Source organism: Ascaphus truei, chromosome 18, assembly GCF_040206685.1.
Source record: "Ascaphus truei isolate aAscTru1 chromosome 18, aAscTru1.hap1, whole genome shotgun sequence".
Classification (NCBI taxonomy): Eukaryota; Metazoa; Chordata; class Amphibia; order Anura; family Ascaphidae; genus Ascaphus; species Ascaphus truei.
This window is the reverse complement of record NC_134500.1, coordinates 1,627,602-1,648,628: the sequence shown is the minus strand read 5'-3', so window position 1 is coordinate 1,648,628 and position 21,027 is coordinate 1,627,602. Positions and strand designations below refer to the sequence as shown.

Sequence of the window (21,027 nt, the reverse complement as noted above, 5' to 3'; positions counted from 1 at the left end):
CTGCTTAATATTCAGACAGGTGCATTGCACTGAATTGTCTAAACTTGATCTATGGCTTTTAAAAGGTAAAGTATGTCCCGCAGCACAGGTCACCTGTCGGCTTTCTCAGTCCTTGTCTCTCACTTATAACCACCTTCTGTGTGTTTACAACCAGGGAAGTGCAGGCTTAACACCGGTTAACCAATCTTACATAAGCTCTTAAACATCCTTCTTCTGAATCTCCTCCCTTCTGTTAGGGAAGGTGTGTGGCTTTCGGATGATGAATACCTAGAGGGGTCACACCCTGAAAATTCAGCTATATATGAACATCTTTTCAGACATCATTAAGAGCTTCGCACACTCTTCCTTTATACTGAAGATACTTATAACAAGGCAAGTCGCACATCGCCAGCGTTTCTTCACTTAGTGTTCAGTTTATGCTGTTTTAAGAAATAATAAGCACCTAAAATGTTAAAAAACACCTTTATGCGATGGAAACTGCCGCTGATGTGCTTCCTTTGGGAGGTCGCCATGATTATCTTGTTTGGAATCTTCGTTCGTTATGATGAGGAAGCTGATCCCCATTGGGAAGAGTTCATGAAGGCACACAACATTTCCAGTAATATTGAGAATGACTTTTACTACAGGTTTCCAAGTAAGTGTCATTCGTTTCTCCAATCTTTTCTCATTGAAATTGTACCGATTTTTAGTGGTATAAGCGGTGCATAAAAACAATTAAATTAATGTATATATAATTTAAAAGAAACACATCTATGCATAAATAATCTATGCAACCATCGCAATGTTAACATTGTAACATAAGGAAAAGATTGTTAGAAAAAAATACTTCAAAATGTCTATTGTTGCATCTGTATTTCTCAATGTACGGCATACAGCTGTTAGAAACAGTGTATTGTTTTATTATGCCAGTAGTGCAGTGTTTTTGAACAAGGGTTCTTAAAAACCCTTGGGTTCCCCGTGCATTTCTAAAGGGTTCCCTGCAATTTTCTGGCCAATTGAAAATTGTATCAATTAGAGAAGAATTTACAATGCATCAGAGTTGGTATTAGAAATGGTTGGGGGTTCCTCAGAATTTTACTTGGAGTTTCTTAACCAAAAAAGGTTGGAAAGCACAGCAGTAGTGTGTTCAGTGCCTTGTAGTATAAGGGAGGAACATTTCAACATCTAAAGACCCAAATCAGGCATGCAGAATAAAATATAATTGAATGCCTTGTATAAGTTACTTGTTCCATTGTAGTCTAATAAACCACTGGTGATAAAAAATGTGTGAAAGTGATGATTAATCTGTATCGACAGACAATATATGTATAGATTATTCAGAAATGCAAACTGTTCTGAGTGGGGAATTTTGGAGGAGCTAGTAAGACTAGCTAAGGGAACCGGTGTAACCAGTATAACATCTTGGGGTAAGTAAGTTTCAAAAGTTCAGAATTGTGATTCAGACACTTGGGGCCTCATGCAGAGAGCATAGAATTTTAAAAATGGCGAATTTCATAAAAAATAGCTTTTTTGGAGAGTTTTATTCTCCATATGCAGAAAAGTGCGAATTCTGCTATGTTTAACATGGATGCGTGTGGCGAGTTTAAATTGGCGAGATGCGCGCTTCAGAAACGTGTAAAAACAAATTCGCGCCTTTTTTTTCCCCTTTACTATAGGCGGCGAGCGCCATCTTGCCATATTTTCGTGGCGCGGCAAAAATGCGAGAATCGCGCCTTTTTTTGGCGCGAACAGCCGCTACTTGCCGTTCGCACCTCTCTGCATTCGGAGAGTTTTAAAAATGGCGCGATGGAGGTTCTCGCCAGCCGCGAGGCGAGTTTTAAAAATAGAAAAAAAAAATGGCGCGTTTTTCGCAACTCGCCATTTTATGCCGTTTTCTGAAGGAAATTGAACAAAAAATGGCGAGTTTTGAAATAACGATGCTCTCTGCATGAGGCCCTTGGAGAGTTATAAATTCACGAAGAGCTGTTTAGTTTATATTTGTCAAAGTTTCACTGTTTTGGTAAAAATCTGGTGACATTTTTGGGCACAAAATGTGCCAAAGAATAATAATGCTATTACCTTTTAATGGAGTTTTTGTTTGATACTTAGTGGCCAATTTACTAAACCCTGATAATGAATTCTGGGCATTCATTATTGTACAGTATGTCTAAACCATGCTTCTTCCTTATTCCTTATCCGTCCAGTCGCGTACGACTCTCGGCCTCTCTATGGGTCAGTGTGCTCCATGTCTTACGATCTCTCACCGCTTCTTTCAATTCTGCTATATTCAGTCCAGTATCTTTCCTGAAACCGTGCTGCGAGGGCATTTATTGCCGATTTGATGCTGAATGTGCAAATTGCACATTTTCTATGCAATGAGGCAAACTCACAAAATATCATTTTTACTGGACATTCATTAAGCTGCAAGTTTACAGATAACCTGGAAAACAACAGCCAGAGATCTCACCTCGCACAGCTACGAAAAACTGTCAAGATATCTGAGAACACACCTGAGATACCAATAAAATAGTATTATTTAAATCATATGGATATATTTGACATTTTTAAATTGGAATATTTCACTGTTTTCTCAGGTGAAAGCTTGAAATGACAAACTCCCTGCTAACCAAGATGGTCATTAAGACATGCATTATTTCAAGGTGTTAATAAACTTAAAACCTCACCTTATCCTAACGATCTGGCCACTGTATGCCATAGCGGGCAGGGTGACACGGCGTGCTGATGCCTTACTAACATTTAAAACATGCAACTTCCTCACCAGGTGCTCTACCTCCCAACTTGGAACACCTAACCCCATCATCCACAACCTCTCCCCCCTCCCCCTCCCAACACACCTAACCCCCCTCCCCCTCCCAACACACCTAACCCCCCTCCCCCTCCCAACACACCTAACCCCCCTCCCAACACACCTAACCCCCCTCCCAACACACCTAACCCCCCTCCCAATCCCAACACACCTAACCCCCCTCCCAATACACCTAACCCCCCTCCCCCTCCCAACACACCTAACCCCATCATCCACAACTTCTCCCCCTTCCAACACACCTCTCCCCCTTCCAACACACCTAACCCCCCTCCCCCTCCCAACACACCTCTCCCCCTCCCCCTCCCAACACACCTAACCCCATCATCCACAACCTCTCCCCCCCCACCCCCTCCCAACACACCTCTCCCCCCTCCCAACACACCTAACCCCCCTCCCCCTCCCAACACACCTAACCCCCCTCTATATAACGATGACTAAAACTTGCCAAAGAGGGTTCTGTGAAACTAGGTGTAATGAAGATAATGTATGTGTCTGTATTTATATAGCACCATTAATGTACATAGCGCGTCACAGCCGTGACAACATGACAATCGTATAAATAACACATAATACAAATAATACATAAAGGGGAGAAGTGCTTCAGACATAAACGTAAAGGAGTCCCTGCTCCAAAGAGCTTACAATCTAATTGGTAGGTAGGTAGGACGTACAGAGACAGTAGGAGGGCATTCTGGTAGGTGCGCCTGCAGGGGGTCACGGTCGATGTATGAGCTGAAAAGTATCAGTCATGGTGCTAACTGCCCCACTTTGTTGAATGTTGCCACTACGTTTCTTGCACTTGCCCTGCGCTTACTCACATGTTCAAATATGTTACCTTTCTCTCTTCAAATGTCCACTGAAGTTTGGAATTTGATACCGGCCCTTAAATCTGTAAATATACCTCAAAGTGCATGGCAAATTGTTAAAGCTAAAAAATACTTCAAAGATTACAAGATCTCCGGGGCATGGATTTCCACCTATTGTCTGATTGTCTTTATTGCAGTTATTGTATTACAACTCCCTGCATTGTATTATCTTTTCTAAAGTGCTTATTACAGTGTGGGTGCTATATGAATAGCTCGGGGTTGGGCATTTAAAGGATAATATGCTATTTGGCACGGGTGCGCGTATGTAGGGGTAAAATCACGCAATGGATCACTTTGTCTGGTGCTGGTTTTGTACCATTGCTTATTTCCCTTCTGGCTGCTTATTCTTGGATCAGGCAGCTGTCACTCACACCATGTATTTGTTTTTAAATGTATGTCATCGGGCGATCAACCTTTCATTCCAACAATTACTTTTTGTAAACATTACAGGAGGAAACCCGGTACAAAACATGCACCTGTTTTGATTGTTTGGAATGCATTTTAAAGGTGCAATAGCTAACTTAACATTTTCTAAAGAATTTAGCAATTTACTTGTTTTCCCTAAGCAAATGTAACCACAGATAAAGCAACGATTCTCCTGCTTTTTGTTTCTATGGAAACTAAGCACTTTTTGTTGTTGTCTCTGAATTGGTTAGTGTTTGTCAATGAAGTATTTCAATTTCGATAAACAAGTCATCCATCACCCATATTTAACCCCTTAATTATTATTACAACTCAAATCAGATACCCAGAAATATCTGTCCATTGAAAACTTTACTGATCTCGCAGCAAAAGATGTTCCATGAAAGGGAGTAAGAGTCTTGTAGCTGCCACATGATGCAAGCAAATAAATGTATCCAAGCCAATAAAACCAGTTGTTTTCAATGGGTGTTTTTCTTAATCCAGGTGCTGTTTCTATTGCAGTCGTATTTCACCACTTGTTGAGTCTTTGGCCCCCTAAATGCAGTTTAAAGTTCTCATAGCCGTATGGGCCATATACAAAATGACACCTGAAGAAACATACGCGGTTTGGAAAGTTCTGTTCACTATAATCTCATTCTTGAAGGTCGGCTACATAGTGTTCCAACCTAGACCAAAACCCATAAATGTCCAACAATTGTGCTGTATTACTTGTCTTTATTCAGATCTCATTCTTCTTTCGCACCCCACGGTCAGTTATTTGTTATGAGAATGTACTATACAGGTAACACGGAGTGTTCCAGGTGAGTGCTGCAGCCCGGCATGTGTCCTGCGGGAGAGAGGGGGGCGCCGTGGAACAACCCTTCATTAAAGGCGCTGAGACAAGTGCAGAATGTAATTGAGAAATGCTTGGCTGCTGCACAGTGAACCCTGCAGAATACATTACACATAGGAGGTAAACAGGAGAGATTGAGTCTAACCAGCTTTAGACTTAGTAAGGGCTTTATGGATCAAGGCAAATTTGTAAAAATAAATTAAAAATTAGCACTTCTTTGAGTCAAATGTTTACTTTGCTCCAGCATCAGAGAGAGAGAGAGAGAGAGATAAGAGAGATAAGAGAGATATTGAATTAATTAATTGAATTCATAATCTGGACTTGGTTTGTAATTAGGACAAGCCACTTACCATGTAATCTGTATCAGATCAGTTCCAGTCCATACTGGTTCCATTTGCATTTGATAACTGGATTGTTTTTTTTAAACAGCATGTGAACTGTCTCCTACATAACTCGTCTGTTCCAGGCAATCATTTCCATTTGCTAACATGAGTTAACAAAACACCTTATCTGTTGATAAACGTCCTTGATTTACAATCCATGCCAGATGTAAGAGCATCAATGCACTTATTACAGAAACTAGTGCAGTGTGTCACAACAAACCTTTTTGTGTGTTGATCAGTAGGCACCTTGGTATGAAAAATATATAGAATAAATGGACCAAGTGCTAGGGTTGCCAGGTGTCCAGTATTGAACTGGACTGTCCTGTATCTGGACACTCCGTCCATTAAAAGAATGAGAGGTAATACTTGACATTAATGTGTCCGGTATTACCTCTCTGGACATCTATGTGTATACTGGTATTACCTCTCTGGACATCTATGTGTATACTGGTATTACCTCTCTGGACATCTATGTGTATACTGGTATTACCTCTCTGGACATCTATGTGTATACTGGTATTACCTCTCTGGACATCTATGTGTATACTGGTATTACCTCTCTGGACATCTATGTGTATACTGGTATTACCTCTCTGGACTTAGTGACCTGATCGGCTTGGGTGTAATTTTTTCTGAGCTTGGCTGTTAGGGGGCTGGGCAACTTCCTTCATCTTGATTGGCTGCATTACCCAGCAGCAGTCAATCAGGAGGAGGTGTCGGGTTCCTGGGGGTGGGGCCAAGGAGGAGGAAACTGCATGGAGCGGTGAGAGGAGTGTGTGTGTTTAAAGCGCATCGCACCTTTCACCATTGTGTCCACGTATTTTTGGAGAAGCCGCCTGCCACCCGAGCAAGTGACTCCTATCTCATATAGGGTTCTATGAATCTACATGTTGTAGCTTAAAAGTGGTATCCAACCGCACAAAGAGACCGCAGTGCAGAGTTGTGATGAACACAATTTGAATCATATTACACACATCTCTACGCCTTTCCTGAACTGCAGTATTCATGATCAAGTTTTGATGTATTTGCTTATTATTCTGCAGTAAAACTCTTTTGCTTCAATCCGTGACCGGTGTTATCCCTGTGACTCTGAATTATGTTCTGTTCATAGCACTGATGACACCATTAACCTTACTTGGCCAATGCACTGCTGCAGGGGCTTACAATGCACTGCTGCAGGGGCTTACAATGCACTGCTGCAGGGGCTTACAATGCACTGCTGCAGGGGCTTACAATGCAAACTTTTTTGCAATTCATCACGCAGTCTTCCAGACAGAACCCACAATTCCAGAAGATTTATGTTCTGTGATGAAACAAACACAGACTTTCGCTGAAATGCGATATCCTCTCTTTACCTGGCACAGGTATATTCAATACCTTTTGAATTTACATTTACATAAGACAGAAATGCAAACTGGAATTGCAGGTATGGAAAGTGTCAGGGTGGCATGAATGCAATCGCATTATAAGAATGCTTAATCTTCTTTACTACAAACTGTTTTGTAATCACTTTGATGGGCTGACATTTGCTTCAGGCTTGGATGCGTCCATGAGAACAGCACTTGGATGCGTCCATGAGAACAGCGCTTGCATGTATCCATGAGAACAGCGCTTGGATGTGTCCATGAGAACAGCGCTTGGCTGTGTCCATGAGAACAGCGCTTGGCTGTGTCCATGAGAACAGCGCTTGGATGTGTCCATGAGAACAGCGCTTGGCTGTGTCCATGAGAACAGCGCTTGCATGCGTCCATGAGAACAGCGCTTGGATGTGTCCATGAGAACAGCGCTTGGATGTCTCCATGAGATCAGCGCTTGGCTGTGTCCATGAGAACAGCGCTTGGATGTGTCCATGAGAACAGCGCTTGGATGTCTCCATGAGATCAGCGCTTGGCTGTGTCCATGAGAACAGCGCTTGGATGTGTCCATGAGAACAGCGCTTGGATGTCTCCATGAGATCAGCGCTTGGCTGTGTCCATGAGAACAGCGCTTGCATGTCTCCATGAGAACAGCACTTGGATGTGTCCATGAGAGCAGCGCTTGGCTGTGTCCATGAGAACAGTGCTTGGCTGTGTCCATGAGAACAGCGCTTGGATGTGTCCATGAGAACAGTGCTTGGATGTGTCCATGAGAACAGTGCTTGGCTGTGTCCATGAGAACAGCGCTTGGCTGTGTCCATGAGAACAGCGCTTTGCTGTGTCCATGAGAACAGCGCTTGGCTGTATCCATGAGAACAGTGCTTGGATGTGTCCATGAGAACAGTGCTTGGATGTCTCCATGAGAACAGCGCTTGGCTGTGTCCATGAGAACAGCGCTTGGCTGTATCCATGAGAACAGCACTTAGATGTGTCCATGAGATCAGCGCTTGGATGTCTCCATAAGAACAGCGCTTGGCTGTGTCCATGCGAGCAGTGCTTGGCTGTGTCCATGATAGCAGTGCTTGGCTGTGTCCATGAGAGCAGCGCTTGGCTGTGTCCATGAGAGCAGTGCTTGGCTGTGTCCATGAGAACAGCGCTTGGCTGTGTCCATGAGAGCAGCGCTTGGCTGTGTCCATGAGAACAGCGCTTGGCTGTGTCCATGCGAGCAGTGCTTGGCTGTGTCCATGAGAACAGCGCTTGGCTGTGTCCATGAGAACAGCGCTTGGCTGTGTCCATGAGAGCAGTGCTTGGCTGTGTCCATGAGAACAGCGCTTGGCTGTGTCCATGAGAGCAGTGCTTGGCTGTGTCCATGAGAACAGCGCTTAGATGGCCTACACTTTTAGCTGGTGATACAATGCATATTGTATTGCGTTAAACAGTATCTATAAAATGACTCTATTCTCACAGCCCTGTGACTCCATCCAAATTAACAGGACACCACTTCATTTCTGTTGATCTTGCGGCACCTTCCCTTATATTAAACATGTCTTTGTATAGTCCTCATATTAAGCTCTTTTTGTTATGAAGCAGGATTGCTGACCCCAGGGAGAGAATTCGAATCAATGAAAGCTGATGTGCCTTCCTGTTTTATGGGGTAAATGTATCTATTACCTTAACCACTATTCGATTTGCTGTGAAGCCGGTTTCTCCAGGCTCGGGAATCTTCCAGCTTTACGCAAATGAATGGAGCTGAAATATTTGTAATGAGGTGAAAGACGGGTTCAGACAGGGGCGAAGCTAGACATGCGCGGGCCCCCGGGTACAAAAAATTCAGGGCCCCATTAATATTAATATTGACTGCAAATTTTTTCTCCCTCCCCCATCCTCTCCCTGATCCTCTCTCTCATCTCTCCTCCTCATAATCCCTCATAATCATCTCTCCCCCTCCTCCTCATCTCCCCCTCCTCATCTCCCCCTAATCATCTCTCCTCCTCCGCTTTCCCCCTCCTCCTCATCTTTCCCCCTCCTCCTCATCTCCCCCTCCTCATCTCCCCCTAATCATCTCTCCTCCTCTGCTTTCCCCCTCCTCCTCATCTCTCTCCCTCCTCCTCATCTCTCCCCCTCCTCCTCATCTCTCCTCCACTTTCCCCCTCCTCCTCATTTCTCCTCCTCAGCTTTCCCCCTTCTCCTCATCTCTCCCCCTTCTCCCCAGCTCCCCCCTCCTCCTCACTATCTCTCCCCCTCCTCCTATCTCTCTCCCTCCTCATTTGTCCCCTTCTCCTCCTCAGCTCTCCCCTCATCATCATCACCATCACCAGCTCTCCCCCTTTTCCTCATCAGCTCTTCCTCCTCATCATGATCATCATCATCCCTTCCCCCTCATCATCATCACCAGGTCTCCCCCTCATCATCACCTCTCCCCCCCATCATTATCATCTCTCTCCTTCCTCCTCCTCCATGCCTACCTGTGGGGGGTAATAGAGACAGGCGGGGGGAGATGGTATGCGGCGGAAGCGGCGGGCCCCTGGTGCTAAATAGAGGATAGGCCGGCGGAGGAATTAGCAGTGGTTACAGAGGCAGAGCAGGACGGCAGGGGAGGAGCGCCCTCTAGTTGTCCATCCCGGAAGTCTTCTTGTGTCTTTCTTGCTTCCGGTGTCTGCTGCTAGAGGGCGCTCCTCCCCTGCTGTCCTGCTCTGCCTGTGTAACAACTGCTAATTCCTCTGCCGGCCTATTCTGTCTAGCACCGGGGGCCCGCCGCCGCATACCATCTCCCTGCGCCTGTCTCTATCTGAAGAGAGATGGACCGCCGACAGGGGGGGGGCACGACAGCGGCCCCCCCAAGAGCGCGGGCCCCCGGACTTTGCCCGGGATATAGCTGCGCCCCTGGGCTCGGAGCTTAAGGGCGTTTAATAGCGCAGAACATATCCTGGCATCTCATCTCTAGAAGCGACAATACTGTATGTTTATTCTCATGATGGACAATCATGAATACGCTAATTTCTCCTCGCTTTATCACTTTAACTGCGCACGTTTCCTCCCGCTGACCATACCTTTCCGGTACCAGTCCCAGCTCTGTTCTGGTTTTTACCATTTGTCTTTCCTGTTTTTCCGCATTCTGCGGAGATGTATTCCTATTTTATTTCAGATAGTTTCTTGGTTAGGTAGAGGTTTTATTTCATATGTAAACACTTCACAAGGTTTCGCAGCGTGAGCAATAAATGGTGTTGACATTTTTCACAATGAGTAGGATTCGGGTTACCTGAGAAATGTGTACGGTGCTTATTACCAATGATTTCGCATGCATAGAATAGCTAAATAACTTTATATGGGAATAACTATGACTTAGAGTTATTAAACCAATCATTTCCCCTACTGGTTTTTTTCCCTATTTTTTTTTACATTTGACACCACAATTCCGGAGAAACTTACCTGGGAAGTTTCTGGGATTAAATCTCCCTTCAGGGGAAATAGGAAGTTGCAACTTCTTCTTAGACGGCCATTTAAACCTCTTTCAAAAGTAATACAGTACTAGTAACTTCACTAGTAGGTATCCGAGGAACAGGTTGGTCCCCAGAGAAGAAAGGAGCTCGATTCCTATTCTGTACACAATGGGGATTAGTGGGGGGGGGGGGGGGAGACGATGGGTGACAGGGGGAGATTGCGGCTTTAAATTGGGATCAGGCATTCTTTACACACACACTTTTTGAAAACAGTTTTTGTCTATTATACTACATATTGTTCTTACCCTTTATGCAGGGTCCCTATTTATGTGAATTGTTTTAATGGTTTAATATGTAACTGCTGACCGCTTTAAACCTAAGTGCGTTTGATCATTATCAGAAGTAACAGCACAAACATCATTAAGATCCCAGATCACCTTCTGTTAACCTTGATGGGTTGTGTTTTGCATGAGTACATTTGAAGGGTTATTAGTGCTAGTAGAACATACATTTACTAAGTGTACTGTCGTCATGAAGTCAGAACCCCAGGGGCGACATGTCCTTAAAGCAACAGACCCTTTCCTATAATCTGTTCCATTACCAATATGATGCAAATGTTTAAAAAGGAGCTTAAGGCCAGGTCCCTCGTACATGCTGCAGGGGGCGCTGCGGCGTGCGATGGAGGAACAAGAACCGCCCCTCAATGGGGCCCTGCTCCCTAGAGCTGCCTTCGTGCGTCAGAAGACAAGAAAATTGTGTTTACAACTAGCGACAGCGTCACGTGAGTCCGTGACAACCAATGATAGGGCAGAGTTCCCAAGCCAATCATAGAGAAGGAAATAGCAGCCAATCAGAGCACAGAAGAGGGTGGTACGTCCAGGCCACGCCCCCTCGACGTATGTCCCTTTGCAGAGTGGGGAGACCGCACATCGCGGCTTTCACATGTGCGCGCCCCGCCACCCTGCCAGGCGCGCGTGCAACAGTGAGTACTGGGGCCATAGCCTAAAGCAGCAGATCCCTCCCCTCCCTCATTATTGTTTTACTCCCCCCCAACCGCCTTTTTATATTAGGGGAAGCCAGCGGTCTATGGAGCTGCAACATGTAAATTTCAGCTCTGGGGATCCCGCTTGGTTCCTGAGCTACTTAACTGTATAAGTAGCGCCATTACAATCCACTCCAGGGGAAATAAAATGGCCGTTTAAATCTCCTATGATACGCGGGACAATAGGAAGACACACAACACTCTATAATGCAGGGGATTTAAAGATCCAGGACGTACCAGAGCTACCGGTTCCGGCATGGATTTCGGGAGCTGCTCGGGAAGACATATATATTACTGCCTCCTTTATACCCACGCACGTATAGTGCTCGTATAGTGCACGTATAGTGCTCGTATAGTGCTCGTATAGTGCTCGTATAGTGCTCGTATAGTGCTCGTATAGTGCTCGTATAGTGCTCGTATTGTGCTCGTATTGTGCTCGTATAGTGCTCGTATAGTGCTCGTATTGTGCTCGTATAGTGCTCGTATTGTGCTCGTATAGTGCTCGTATTGTGCTCGTATAGTGCTCGTATAGTGCTCGTATAGTGCACGTATAGTGCTCGTATAGTGCTCGTATAGTGCTCGTATAGTGCTCGTATAGTGCTCGTATAGTGCTCGTATTGTGCTCGTATTGTGCTCGTATTGTGCTCGTATAGTGCTCGTATTGTGCTCGTATAGTGCTCGTATAGTGCTCGTATTGTGCTCGTATTGTGCTCGTATAGTGCTCGTATTGTGCTCGTATAGTGCTCGTATAGTGCACGTATAGTGCTCGTATAGTGCTCGTATAGTGCTCGTATAGTGCTCGTATAGTGCTCGTATTGTGCTCGTATAGTGCTCGTATTGTGCTCGTATAGTGCTCGTATTGTGCTCGTATAGTGCTCGTATTGTGCTCGTATAGTGCTCGTATAGTGCTCGTATAGTGCACGTATAGTGCTCGTATAGTGCTCGTATAGTGCACGTATAGTGCACGTATAGTGCTCGTATAGTGCTCGTATAGTGCTCGTATAGTGCTCGTATTGTGCTCGTATAGTGCACGCATAGTGCTCGTATAGTGCTCGTATAGTGCTCGTATAGTGCACGTATAGTGCTCGTATAGTGCTCGTATAGTGCTCGTATAGTGCTCGTATAGTGCTCGTATAGTGCTCGTATAGTGCACGTATAGTGCTCGTATAGTGCTCGTATAGTGCTCGTATAGTGCTCGTATAGTGCTCGTATTGTGCTCGTATAGTGCACGCATAGTGCTCGTATAGTGCTCGTATAGTGCTCGTATAGTGCACGTATAGTGCTCGTATAGTGCTCGTATAGTGCTCGTATAGTGCTCGTATAGTGCTCGTATAGTGCACGTATAGTGCTCGTATAGTGCTCGTATAGTGCACGTATAGTGCTCGTATAGTGCTCGTATAGTGCTCGTATAGTGCTCGTATTGTGCTCGTATAGTGCTCGTATTGTGCTCGTATAGTGCACGTATAGTGCTCGTATAGTGCTCGTATTGTGCTCGTATAGTGCTCGTATAGTGCTCGTATTGTGCTCGTATAGTGCTCGTATTGTGCTCGTATAGTGCTCGTATTGTGCTCGTATAGTGCTCGTATAGTGCTCGTATAGTGCTCGTATAGTGCTCGTATAGTGCTCGTATAGTGCTCGTATAGTGCTCGTATAGTGCACGTATAGTGCTCGTATAGTGCTCGTATAGTGCTCGTATAGTGCTCATATAGTGCTCGGCGCTCCCTGCCATGCGCCAGCGCATTTGTTTTGTATGAAGGAAAATCCAGATTTCTTGAAAAGCTCTTGACGCATCTGCTTGCTAGAAATAGCCTTCTCTGGAACATTGTGTTCCTTGTTTGTGTCGTGCTCATTGCTAAGGGGATACTCAGTAGCACTAGTTACACTGACCGTTACTGGTTGGCCTCCGTTCTGTTACACGTACAATAATCCCCTGGTTGGAGAAATTAGTCCCATGGGCCTCTTTTCTTGAGATACCGGATGCAGATTCCTTGCGTGACAAATGACCCTCATAGACAAAGCTTCTGACGTTCACGCCACGCCAAGACATTGTGATGCTCACTCTCCATATCCCGATGCTGTGCGGATTTCTCACGAGGACACTAGTCGCCTGGGGTCCCTATAAGGCTGCGTCCCCGCTAGCGCTGAGCTCGCTGAGCGGGCGGCGCTTGGCGAGGTGACTTGTGTGTATATATATATGCAAGTCCCCGCTCACGCGATGTGCGCCCGCATATGCGCGGGCACGCGCACTCACCGGTGCTCTGCGCTTACATAAACACATTTTTCATACTTACAAGCACGCTTAGCTTCCCCTGCATTGTCTCCCCCGGACCTCCCCCGCGAGCGCTTGCTCTTGGAGAGCTCTCCAAGCATGAGCGCGCTCAGCGCCAGCGGGGACAAAGCCGAAGGGCAACATTTTGTTTGTTAATTTCATGTGGCATCCCATAAATCAATATGTCAACCTGCCACCGATCCATTATTACTGGTGTCATCTGTCAGGTTAGCGAGTACAAATGCAACATATGTGTTTCCTGTTTCCTGTTGTCACACTTTACTTTACACCTGGCTTTCTCTATGGTCCCTATTCAATATGTTGCAATATGTCCTCTTCATGTCAGGGAAGCTCTGAGCTCCATTCAGATGAATAAGCCTTCTTCTTTCGCCTATAGGTTTTCAAGATGTCCATGTGATGATATTTGTTGGGTTTGGGTTCCTCATGACGTTCCTGCAGAGATATGGGTTTGGCGGTGTCGGCTTCAATTTCCTGCTTGCTGCCTTTGGAGTTCAGTGGGCCATTCTCATGCAGGGCTGGTTCCACACGTTTCAAAACGGGAAGATCTTAATCGGTATTGAAAGGTGAGAAATGGGAATTAAAACTGTGTATAAGGAAACGCATGGATTTAAAGAAAAACATACCGTGTTATTACTTGTGCATTAAAATAAATAGTCTTTATGGAGCCAATAAAAATAATTTGTTACCAATCAACTTGGTAACAAACTCCATTCAGTACCGAGCGCAATGAAACTCCAATCAGTACCGAGCACAATGCAAGCCCATCCAGTACCGAGCGCAATGAAACTCCATTCAGTACCGAGCGCAATGAAACTCCATTCAGTACCGAGCGCAATGAAACTCCATTCAGTACCGAGCACAATGCAAGCCCATCCAGTACCGAGCGCAATGAAAGCCCATCCAGTACTGAGCGCAATGAAAGCCCATTCAGTACCAAGCGCAATGAAAGTCCATTCAGTACCGAGCACAATTTAAACAACAACTGCACTCATTCCATTCTCTCTTTATTACACTTTACTTCCTAAACTCTGTACACAGCACTGATAGCCGCGCTCGTAACGTCGCGTGAGATTACACCTTGGTGTTGGTGTCAGCGCTTTGCAGGGTAGTCCGGTTTAATCAATAACTTTTTAACAAGCATTCTTGATGTGATATGTTTTATTTTACAACTGAACGTATCGTTTACAGTACATGATTTATTTAAACCATAATAAAGGACATTTTGACATTGCTGCAAATTATGTTTTAAACTGACCCGGATTGCTGGAAATCATTAACAAAAATAATAAGTAGACATGCAGAACTGTCCAAAAAGCATTCATGATATTTAACGCTGTTGCAGGGCACATGCAACCATAAGCGGGGTTTCTGGATAAGGCTTTTTTATTGAGCCTTAAAAATACAGCACACAAAAACAAAACAGCTTCTTTTCAGCATACAAAAAAAACCAAAACAGCTTCTTTTCAGCATACAAAACAAAAGCTTCTTTTCAGCATACAAAAACAAGACAGCTTCTTTTCAGCATGCAGGACACAGACAGTTCATCAAACATGTACTTTGAAAACAGACCTTATAGCAGTAATCTTACTTCAGCATTTCAGTCCTATCTCTTGACCATGTGTGTGCAGCCTGGGGGTTTTAAAACACCTTGATTATGCAGCTGGGACCACTCTAATTGTCAGGAGATTCCCAGCTGAAAGTTAACCTCGTCACTGCTGCACTGCATACCTACACATACGTCTGCCAGGCATATAGCTGGTGACGTTCATTCACCCTGTCACAGTGGGTCACAAACGTTTTCTCTCGTGTGTGTGCGTTTGCGTCTGTGCGTGCAATAAATAATATCACTTGTGAGCACATTCACATGTCTTAGACAGGTCTGCAACCCTGCCTTTCAACCTTTATCACCTAGCATACAGTGCTTCCACTGCAGCAAGGGATTACATATAGTTACATAGTTACATAGTAGATGAGGTTGAAAAAAGACTTCCGTCCATCAAGTTCAACCTATGCTAAATTTAGACAACAGATACTGTATCCTATATCTATACTTATTGATCCAGAGGAAGGCAAACAAAAAACCCCATTAAGGGGAAGAATTAATTCCTTCCTGACTTCAAGAATTGGCAATCGGATTAATCCCTGGATCAACATCCTTCCCATGTATACTTATTTGGTATATCCTGTATACCTTTCCCATCTAAAAAGATGTCCAACCTTTTTTTGAACAAATCTATTGTATCTGCCATCACAGTCTCCATGGGTAATGAATTCCACACTGTAACTGCCCTTACTGTAAAGAACCCTTTCCTTTGTTGCTGGTGAAATTTCCTTTCCTCCAACCTTAAGGGATGGCCCCGAGTCCTTTGTACTGCCCGTGGGATGAATAGTTCTTTTGAAAGCTCCTTGTATTGTCCCTGAATATATTTGTATATAGTTATCATATCCCCTCTTAGACGCCTTTTTTCTAATGTAAATAAATCTAATTTAGCTAGCCTCTCCTCATAAGTTAGAATGTCCACCCCCTTTATTAATTTGGTGGTTCTTCTCTGCACTCTCTCTAGTTCCATAATGTCTTTTCTGAGGATTGGTGCCCAAAATTGTACTCCATATTCAAGGTGTGGTCTCACTAATGCTTTGTAAAGGGGCATAATTATGTTTACTTCCCTTCCGTCCGTTGCCCGTTTGATGCAAGATAAGATCTTGTTTGCCTTTGCAGCTACTGCATGACATTGGGCACTATTGCTAAGCCTGCTGTCTACAAGCACTCCTAAATCCTTCTCCATCAAGGATTCCCTCAATATATCTCCTTTTAATTTGTAAGTCGCCTTTTTATTCTTGTATCCCAAATGCATAACCTTACATTTATCTGTATTAAACCTCATCTGCCATTTACCTGCCCACGTTTCCAGTCTCTCCAAGTCCTTCTGAAGAGAAATTACATCCTGCTCTGATTCTATTACTTACACAATTTAGTATCATCAGCAAAGATGGAGACTTTGCTCTCGATCCCAACCTCAAGGTCATTAATAAACAAGTTAAAAAGCAGGGGTCCCAGTACCGATCCCTGAGGTACTCCACTCACGACTTTAGCCCAACCTGAAAAAGTTCCATTTATGACAACCCTCTGTTGTCTGTCCTTTAACCAGTTTTTATCCAGATGCATATATTATTACTGAGTCCAACTTTCTTTATTTTGTACACCAACTTCTTGTGTGAAACCGTATCAAAAGCCTTTGCAAAATCTAAGTAGACCACATCAACTGCATTACCCTGGTCTAGATTCCTACTTACCTCCTCAAAGAAACAAATAAGGTTAGTTTGGCAAGATCTATCCTTCATAAATCCATGCTGACTATTACTAATAATTTTATTTTCCATTAGGTATTCCTGAATATTATCCCGTATTAAACCTTCAAGTAGTTTCCCTACTATTAAAGTCAGGCTTACAGGTCTGTAATTTCCCGGTTGGAATCTAGCTCCCTTTTTAAATATAGGCACCACATCTGCTTTACGCCAATATTGTGGTACTGAGCCTGTGGAAATGGAGTCCTTGAATATTAAATATAATGGTTTTGCTATTACTAAGCTTAACTCCTCGAGAACTCTTGGATGTATGCCATCGGGGCCAGGTGCCTTATTAACTTTAATTTTTTCAAGTCGCTTATGAACTTCTTCCTCAGTTAACCAATTGTTCATTAATACAGAGGTTGTGGCTTCCTCCTGCGGCACTACTATTGAACTTGATTCTTCCCTGGTAAACACAGAGGCAAAGAATTTGTTTAATACCTCAGCTTTTTCCTTATCTCCAATAATCTGCCTACCCATCTCACACTGAAAGGGTCCTATATTTTCTTTTCTCATTTTTTTGTTATTAAGGTACTTAAAGAATTTTTTAGGGTTGACCTTACTTTCTATTGCAATCCTTTTTTCATTATCCATTTTTGCTAATTTGATTGCCCTTTTGCAATTTTTGTTACATTCCTTATAATTCTGATACGATGTCTCCGTCCCTTCTGACTTAAAGAATCTAAATGCCTTCCTCTTCTTGTCCATTTCCTCCCCTACCTGTTTATTTAGCCACATTGGTTTTGACTTATTTCTTTTATACTTATTACCCAAGGGTATACACTGATAAGTGTGCTTTTCTAACAATGTTTTAAAGACTGACCATTTATCTTCTACATTTTCCCTGCAAAAACCTCATCCCATTGTATTACTACTAGATTAGACCTCAGTTTATTCAAATCTGCCTTTCCAAAGTTGAAGGTCTTTGTTGAACCCAAGTAATCTGTTTTTTGATCATTTATTTCAAATGAGACCATGTTATGATCACTGTTACCCAAATGTTCCAGGACTTGAATATTTATTATTACTTCTACATTGTTTGATATGACCAAATCCAGAACTGCCCCTCTCCTGGTTGGTTCCTCAATAATTTGGGTCATATAATTGTCTTTAAGCACCCCCAAAAACCTGTTCCCTTTTGTTGTCTGGGTAATTAAAATCCCCTATTATGCAAACATGACCCAGTTTTGATGCCTTCTCCATTTGCAAAAGTATTTTAGCTTCCTCAATCTCACAGATATTTGGTGGTTTATAGCATATTCCCACAAACATTTTCTTTATATTTTTACCTCCACTGCTAATTTCTATCCACAAAGTCTCTACATTTTCATCATTCCCTTCATAGACATCATCCCTTATAATAGGTTTTAGATCCGGTTTAACATATAAACATACTCCACCTCCCCTTCTATTTGGCCGATCCTTCCGAAAGAGAGAATAACCCTCTAAATTAATTGTCCAGTCATGAGTTTCATCCCACCATGTTTCAGTAATGCCTATGATATCATACTGCTCCCTTGCAGCTATTAATTCAAGCTCCCCCATTTTATCTGTCAGGCTTCTTGCATTAGCAAGCATGCATTTAAGTTTTTTTTTAGCCTGTACTATTATCTTATCTGCTCCTTCCTTTCTGCTCCCACTTTGTTTAGTCTTTAGAAGTTTTCTAGTATTATCTGTATTTACTATGGGTGTCTCAATGCTTGTCAAACTTGCACTTGCCCCCATTCTACCTCCATACCACCTTGTATCCTCATCTATTCCATTTAGTTCATTATCTGTTTCATTCCCCTCCCCCCTCCATCCTAGTTTAAAATCTCCTCCAACCTTTTTAGCATTCTCCCCCCTAGCACAGAAGATCCCTCTTCATTGAGGTGCAATACGTCCCTAGAATATAGATGGCACCTCTCAGAAAAGGAGTCCCAGTGCTCTAAAAACCCAAACCCCTCCTTCCTGCACCACTTTCTTAGCCATGAATTAACCTCCCTGATCTCTGACTGTCTCCCTGCGGTAGCGCATGGCACTGGTAGTATTTCAGAAAATACTACCTTGGAGGTCCTTGCCTTAAGCTTTTGGCCTAGATCCCTGTAATCATTTTTTAGGACCCTCCATCTTTCTCAAACTTTGTCATTGGTGCCAACGTGTACCAAGACCGCCGGGTCAATCCCAGCCCCCCCCCAACAATCTGTCTACCCGATCCGCAATGTGCCGAACCCGAGCACCCGGGAGACAACAAACAGTTCGGTTCATGCAGTCATGGCAGCAGTTTGCCTTATCTACCTTCCTAATAATGGAGTCCCCTACCACCACAATCTTTCTTTGTATCTGAGCATCCTGAGTCCCCTCTGTGCTGGAGGAACTATTCCCCCGGCTGCTAGAGGAATTAGTCTCCCCCAGCCTTGCCATTTCTGCCCCAACATTCCCAATATCTTCACTCAACACGGCAAATCTATTGGGATGTGTCAGCTCAGAAACGACCTGCCTCTCCCTATTGCCCCTGCTTCCCCTTCTAACTGTCACCCAGCTACCTACCTGGATTCTGGGAAATGACATGCAAATGAGCACACCGTGTCACCGTGCTACAAAAAAGTTAACTATGGTTCGAGCAAAAAAATAAATGTTATGTATTGAAAAGGATCTTAGACTAAGGCTGCGTGATGTATGTTAGTTTTTTTCACACAGGATTGCAGCAGGGGGTATCCGGAGCTGAACCCCAATAATTTCAGCTCTGGGGATCCCCTGCTTCCAGAAATACTTACCTTAATGCTCTGGCTGGGCATTGCTGGGATATCTAAATGTCCGATTCAAAACTCCCGCGTCCCTCTAGCCAATCGGAAGCCATGATGTCATCCGGTGCGGCTTCCTATTGGCCCGCATAAGCAGGATCTGTTAAACAGCACCGAGATACCGTCACCCCCTATGGAGGTAAGTATATACGGAAGCAGGGGTCCCCAGAGCTGAAATGAATGGGGTACAGCTACAAAGACCCCAAATTCAATCATATGTAAAAAAAAAATAACTAAAAACGGCCCGCATGGATTGCTCCTAACTTCCTGCCCAACTGCAGACAATGTCAATAATTGTTATCCTAGATTGCATGACATGACAGGACGTCCAGCTTTGATGTGTAACACCCCTATCCCCCCCTCTGGCTGCAGAAGATAGGGTGTACACGTATTCAGTCTCTGACAGGTTTTCTACCTGCTTCAGCGTAATATAGCTCGGACAATTTTTACCTTTGGTCTCAGGGCTTCTCCAGTGGATCCAGCCAGGCTGTAGTGAGGAGTAGAATAAGTAGAAAAGGGCGCCAGGAACTTTTAACAGGATGGTTGCTTTATTGTCAGCAGGGTCAGTATACCGCACAGCATAGACAGGACAGGCTTTCAGTATCTCTCTTATGCAGCAATTCCCCCTTTACCTGCAGTTCCTCCCAGGACCAACCCTGGATAGGAGTGGAGTAGGCCCAGCCCCAGGCCCCTACTGAAACCTGACTATAGCCATGCTCCCTGCAGCATGGGGACCTCTGCCCCAGCACACTCTCTTCACTGAAGAGACCCCCAACCCCCCCCCCCCAACCCCCTTATCTACCTATAGAGTGTCAACCTTTTCCCCTCTCTGCTTCAATAGAAGTATTCAAAAGGAAACCTGTATACATAATTATCATTCTCATATAGGTGTAGCGTTGCCCCCCTACTGGCCTGGGTGAGGGGGAGCTGCCCTGTTTCGCCCTGGGTGATCCTCGAGGCCTCTGTTGGATCGGGGTAAAGTTGCGGCAGCTATCACGGAATGGCTCCACATGTAACGAAGTGGGACTACAAGTCCCAGAAGCCCCGGGTGGGGATAGGTCGCATGCCCTTAGGCCCCAGTTAGGCCCCGTTCACCCCTGAGTTGAGTGTTGCAGGGAAGGCCGTAGCTAAGGGACGCTCACAATAGCGCTGACCCCCCTCTTCACTAGGCTGCTGGACGGACGTCCATTCAGTGACCTGCGGTCTTCGGACGAGTCCGCACGGGACCACCACCTGTAAGGTGAGGGGAATTTAGCAGACCCTGCATCGTGGGACCACAGATTCGGCTCTGCTAACAGCGGATCCCCCTAATTCCCTGGTCATAGCCAGGAAGGTGCCACCGTGCACCCCCACACTTCAGGGAGGGTAGCGCTACCTTCACACACTTTGGGGTGGGATTTTTTCTGTGACATCGGGGTTCCAGGTGCCCAGGCACCCTCAGTACATTGGGGGACAACCA

At 44.5% G+C, this 21,027-nt stretch overlaps 1 protein-coding gene across 3 annotated transcripts in view; it reads left to right on the top strand.

Moving 5' to 3' along the window:
• Nucleotides 1–267: 267 nt before the first annotated feature.
• Nucleotides 268–21,027, top strand: part of RHCG (Rh family C glycoprotein) — a 43,003-nt gene continuing 22,243 nt past the window's right edge. For 2 of the 3 annotated variants that reach the window (XR_012788859.1, XM_075575172.1), the window contains exons 1-2: nt 292–634; nt 13,814–14,000. Coding sequence is in view for 2 of the 3 variants with exons in the window: in XM_075575172.1 (XP_075431287.1) it covers nt 448–634; nt 13,814–14,000 (374 nt within the window). In the remaining variant the exon portion in view is untranslated. Of the gene's footprint in view, nt 635–13,813; nt 14,001–21,027 lie in introns of all 3 variants that reach the window. The other variant, XM_075575173.1, reaches the window with a different exon arrangement.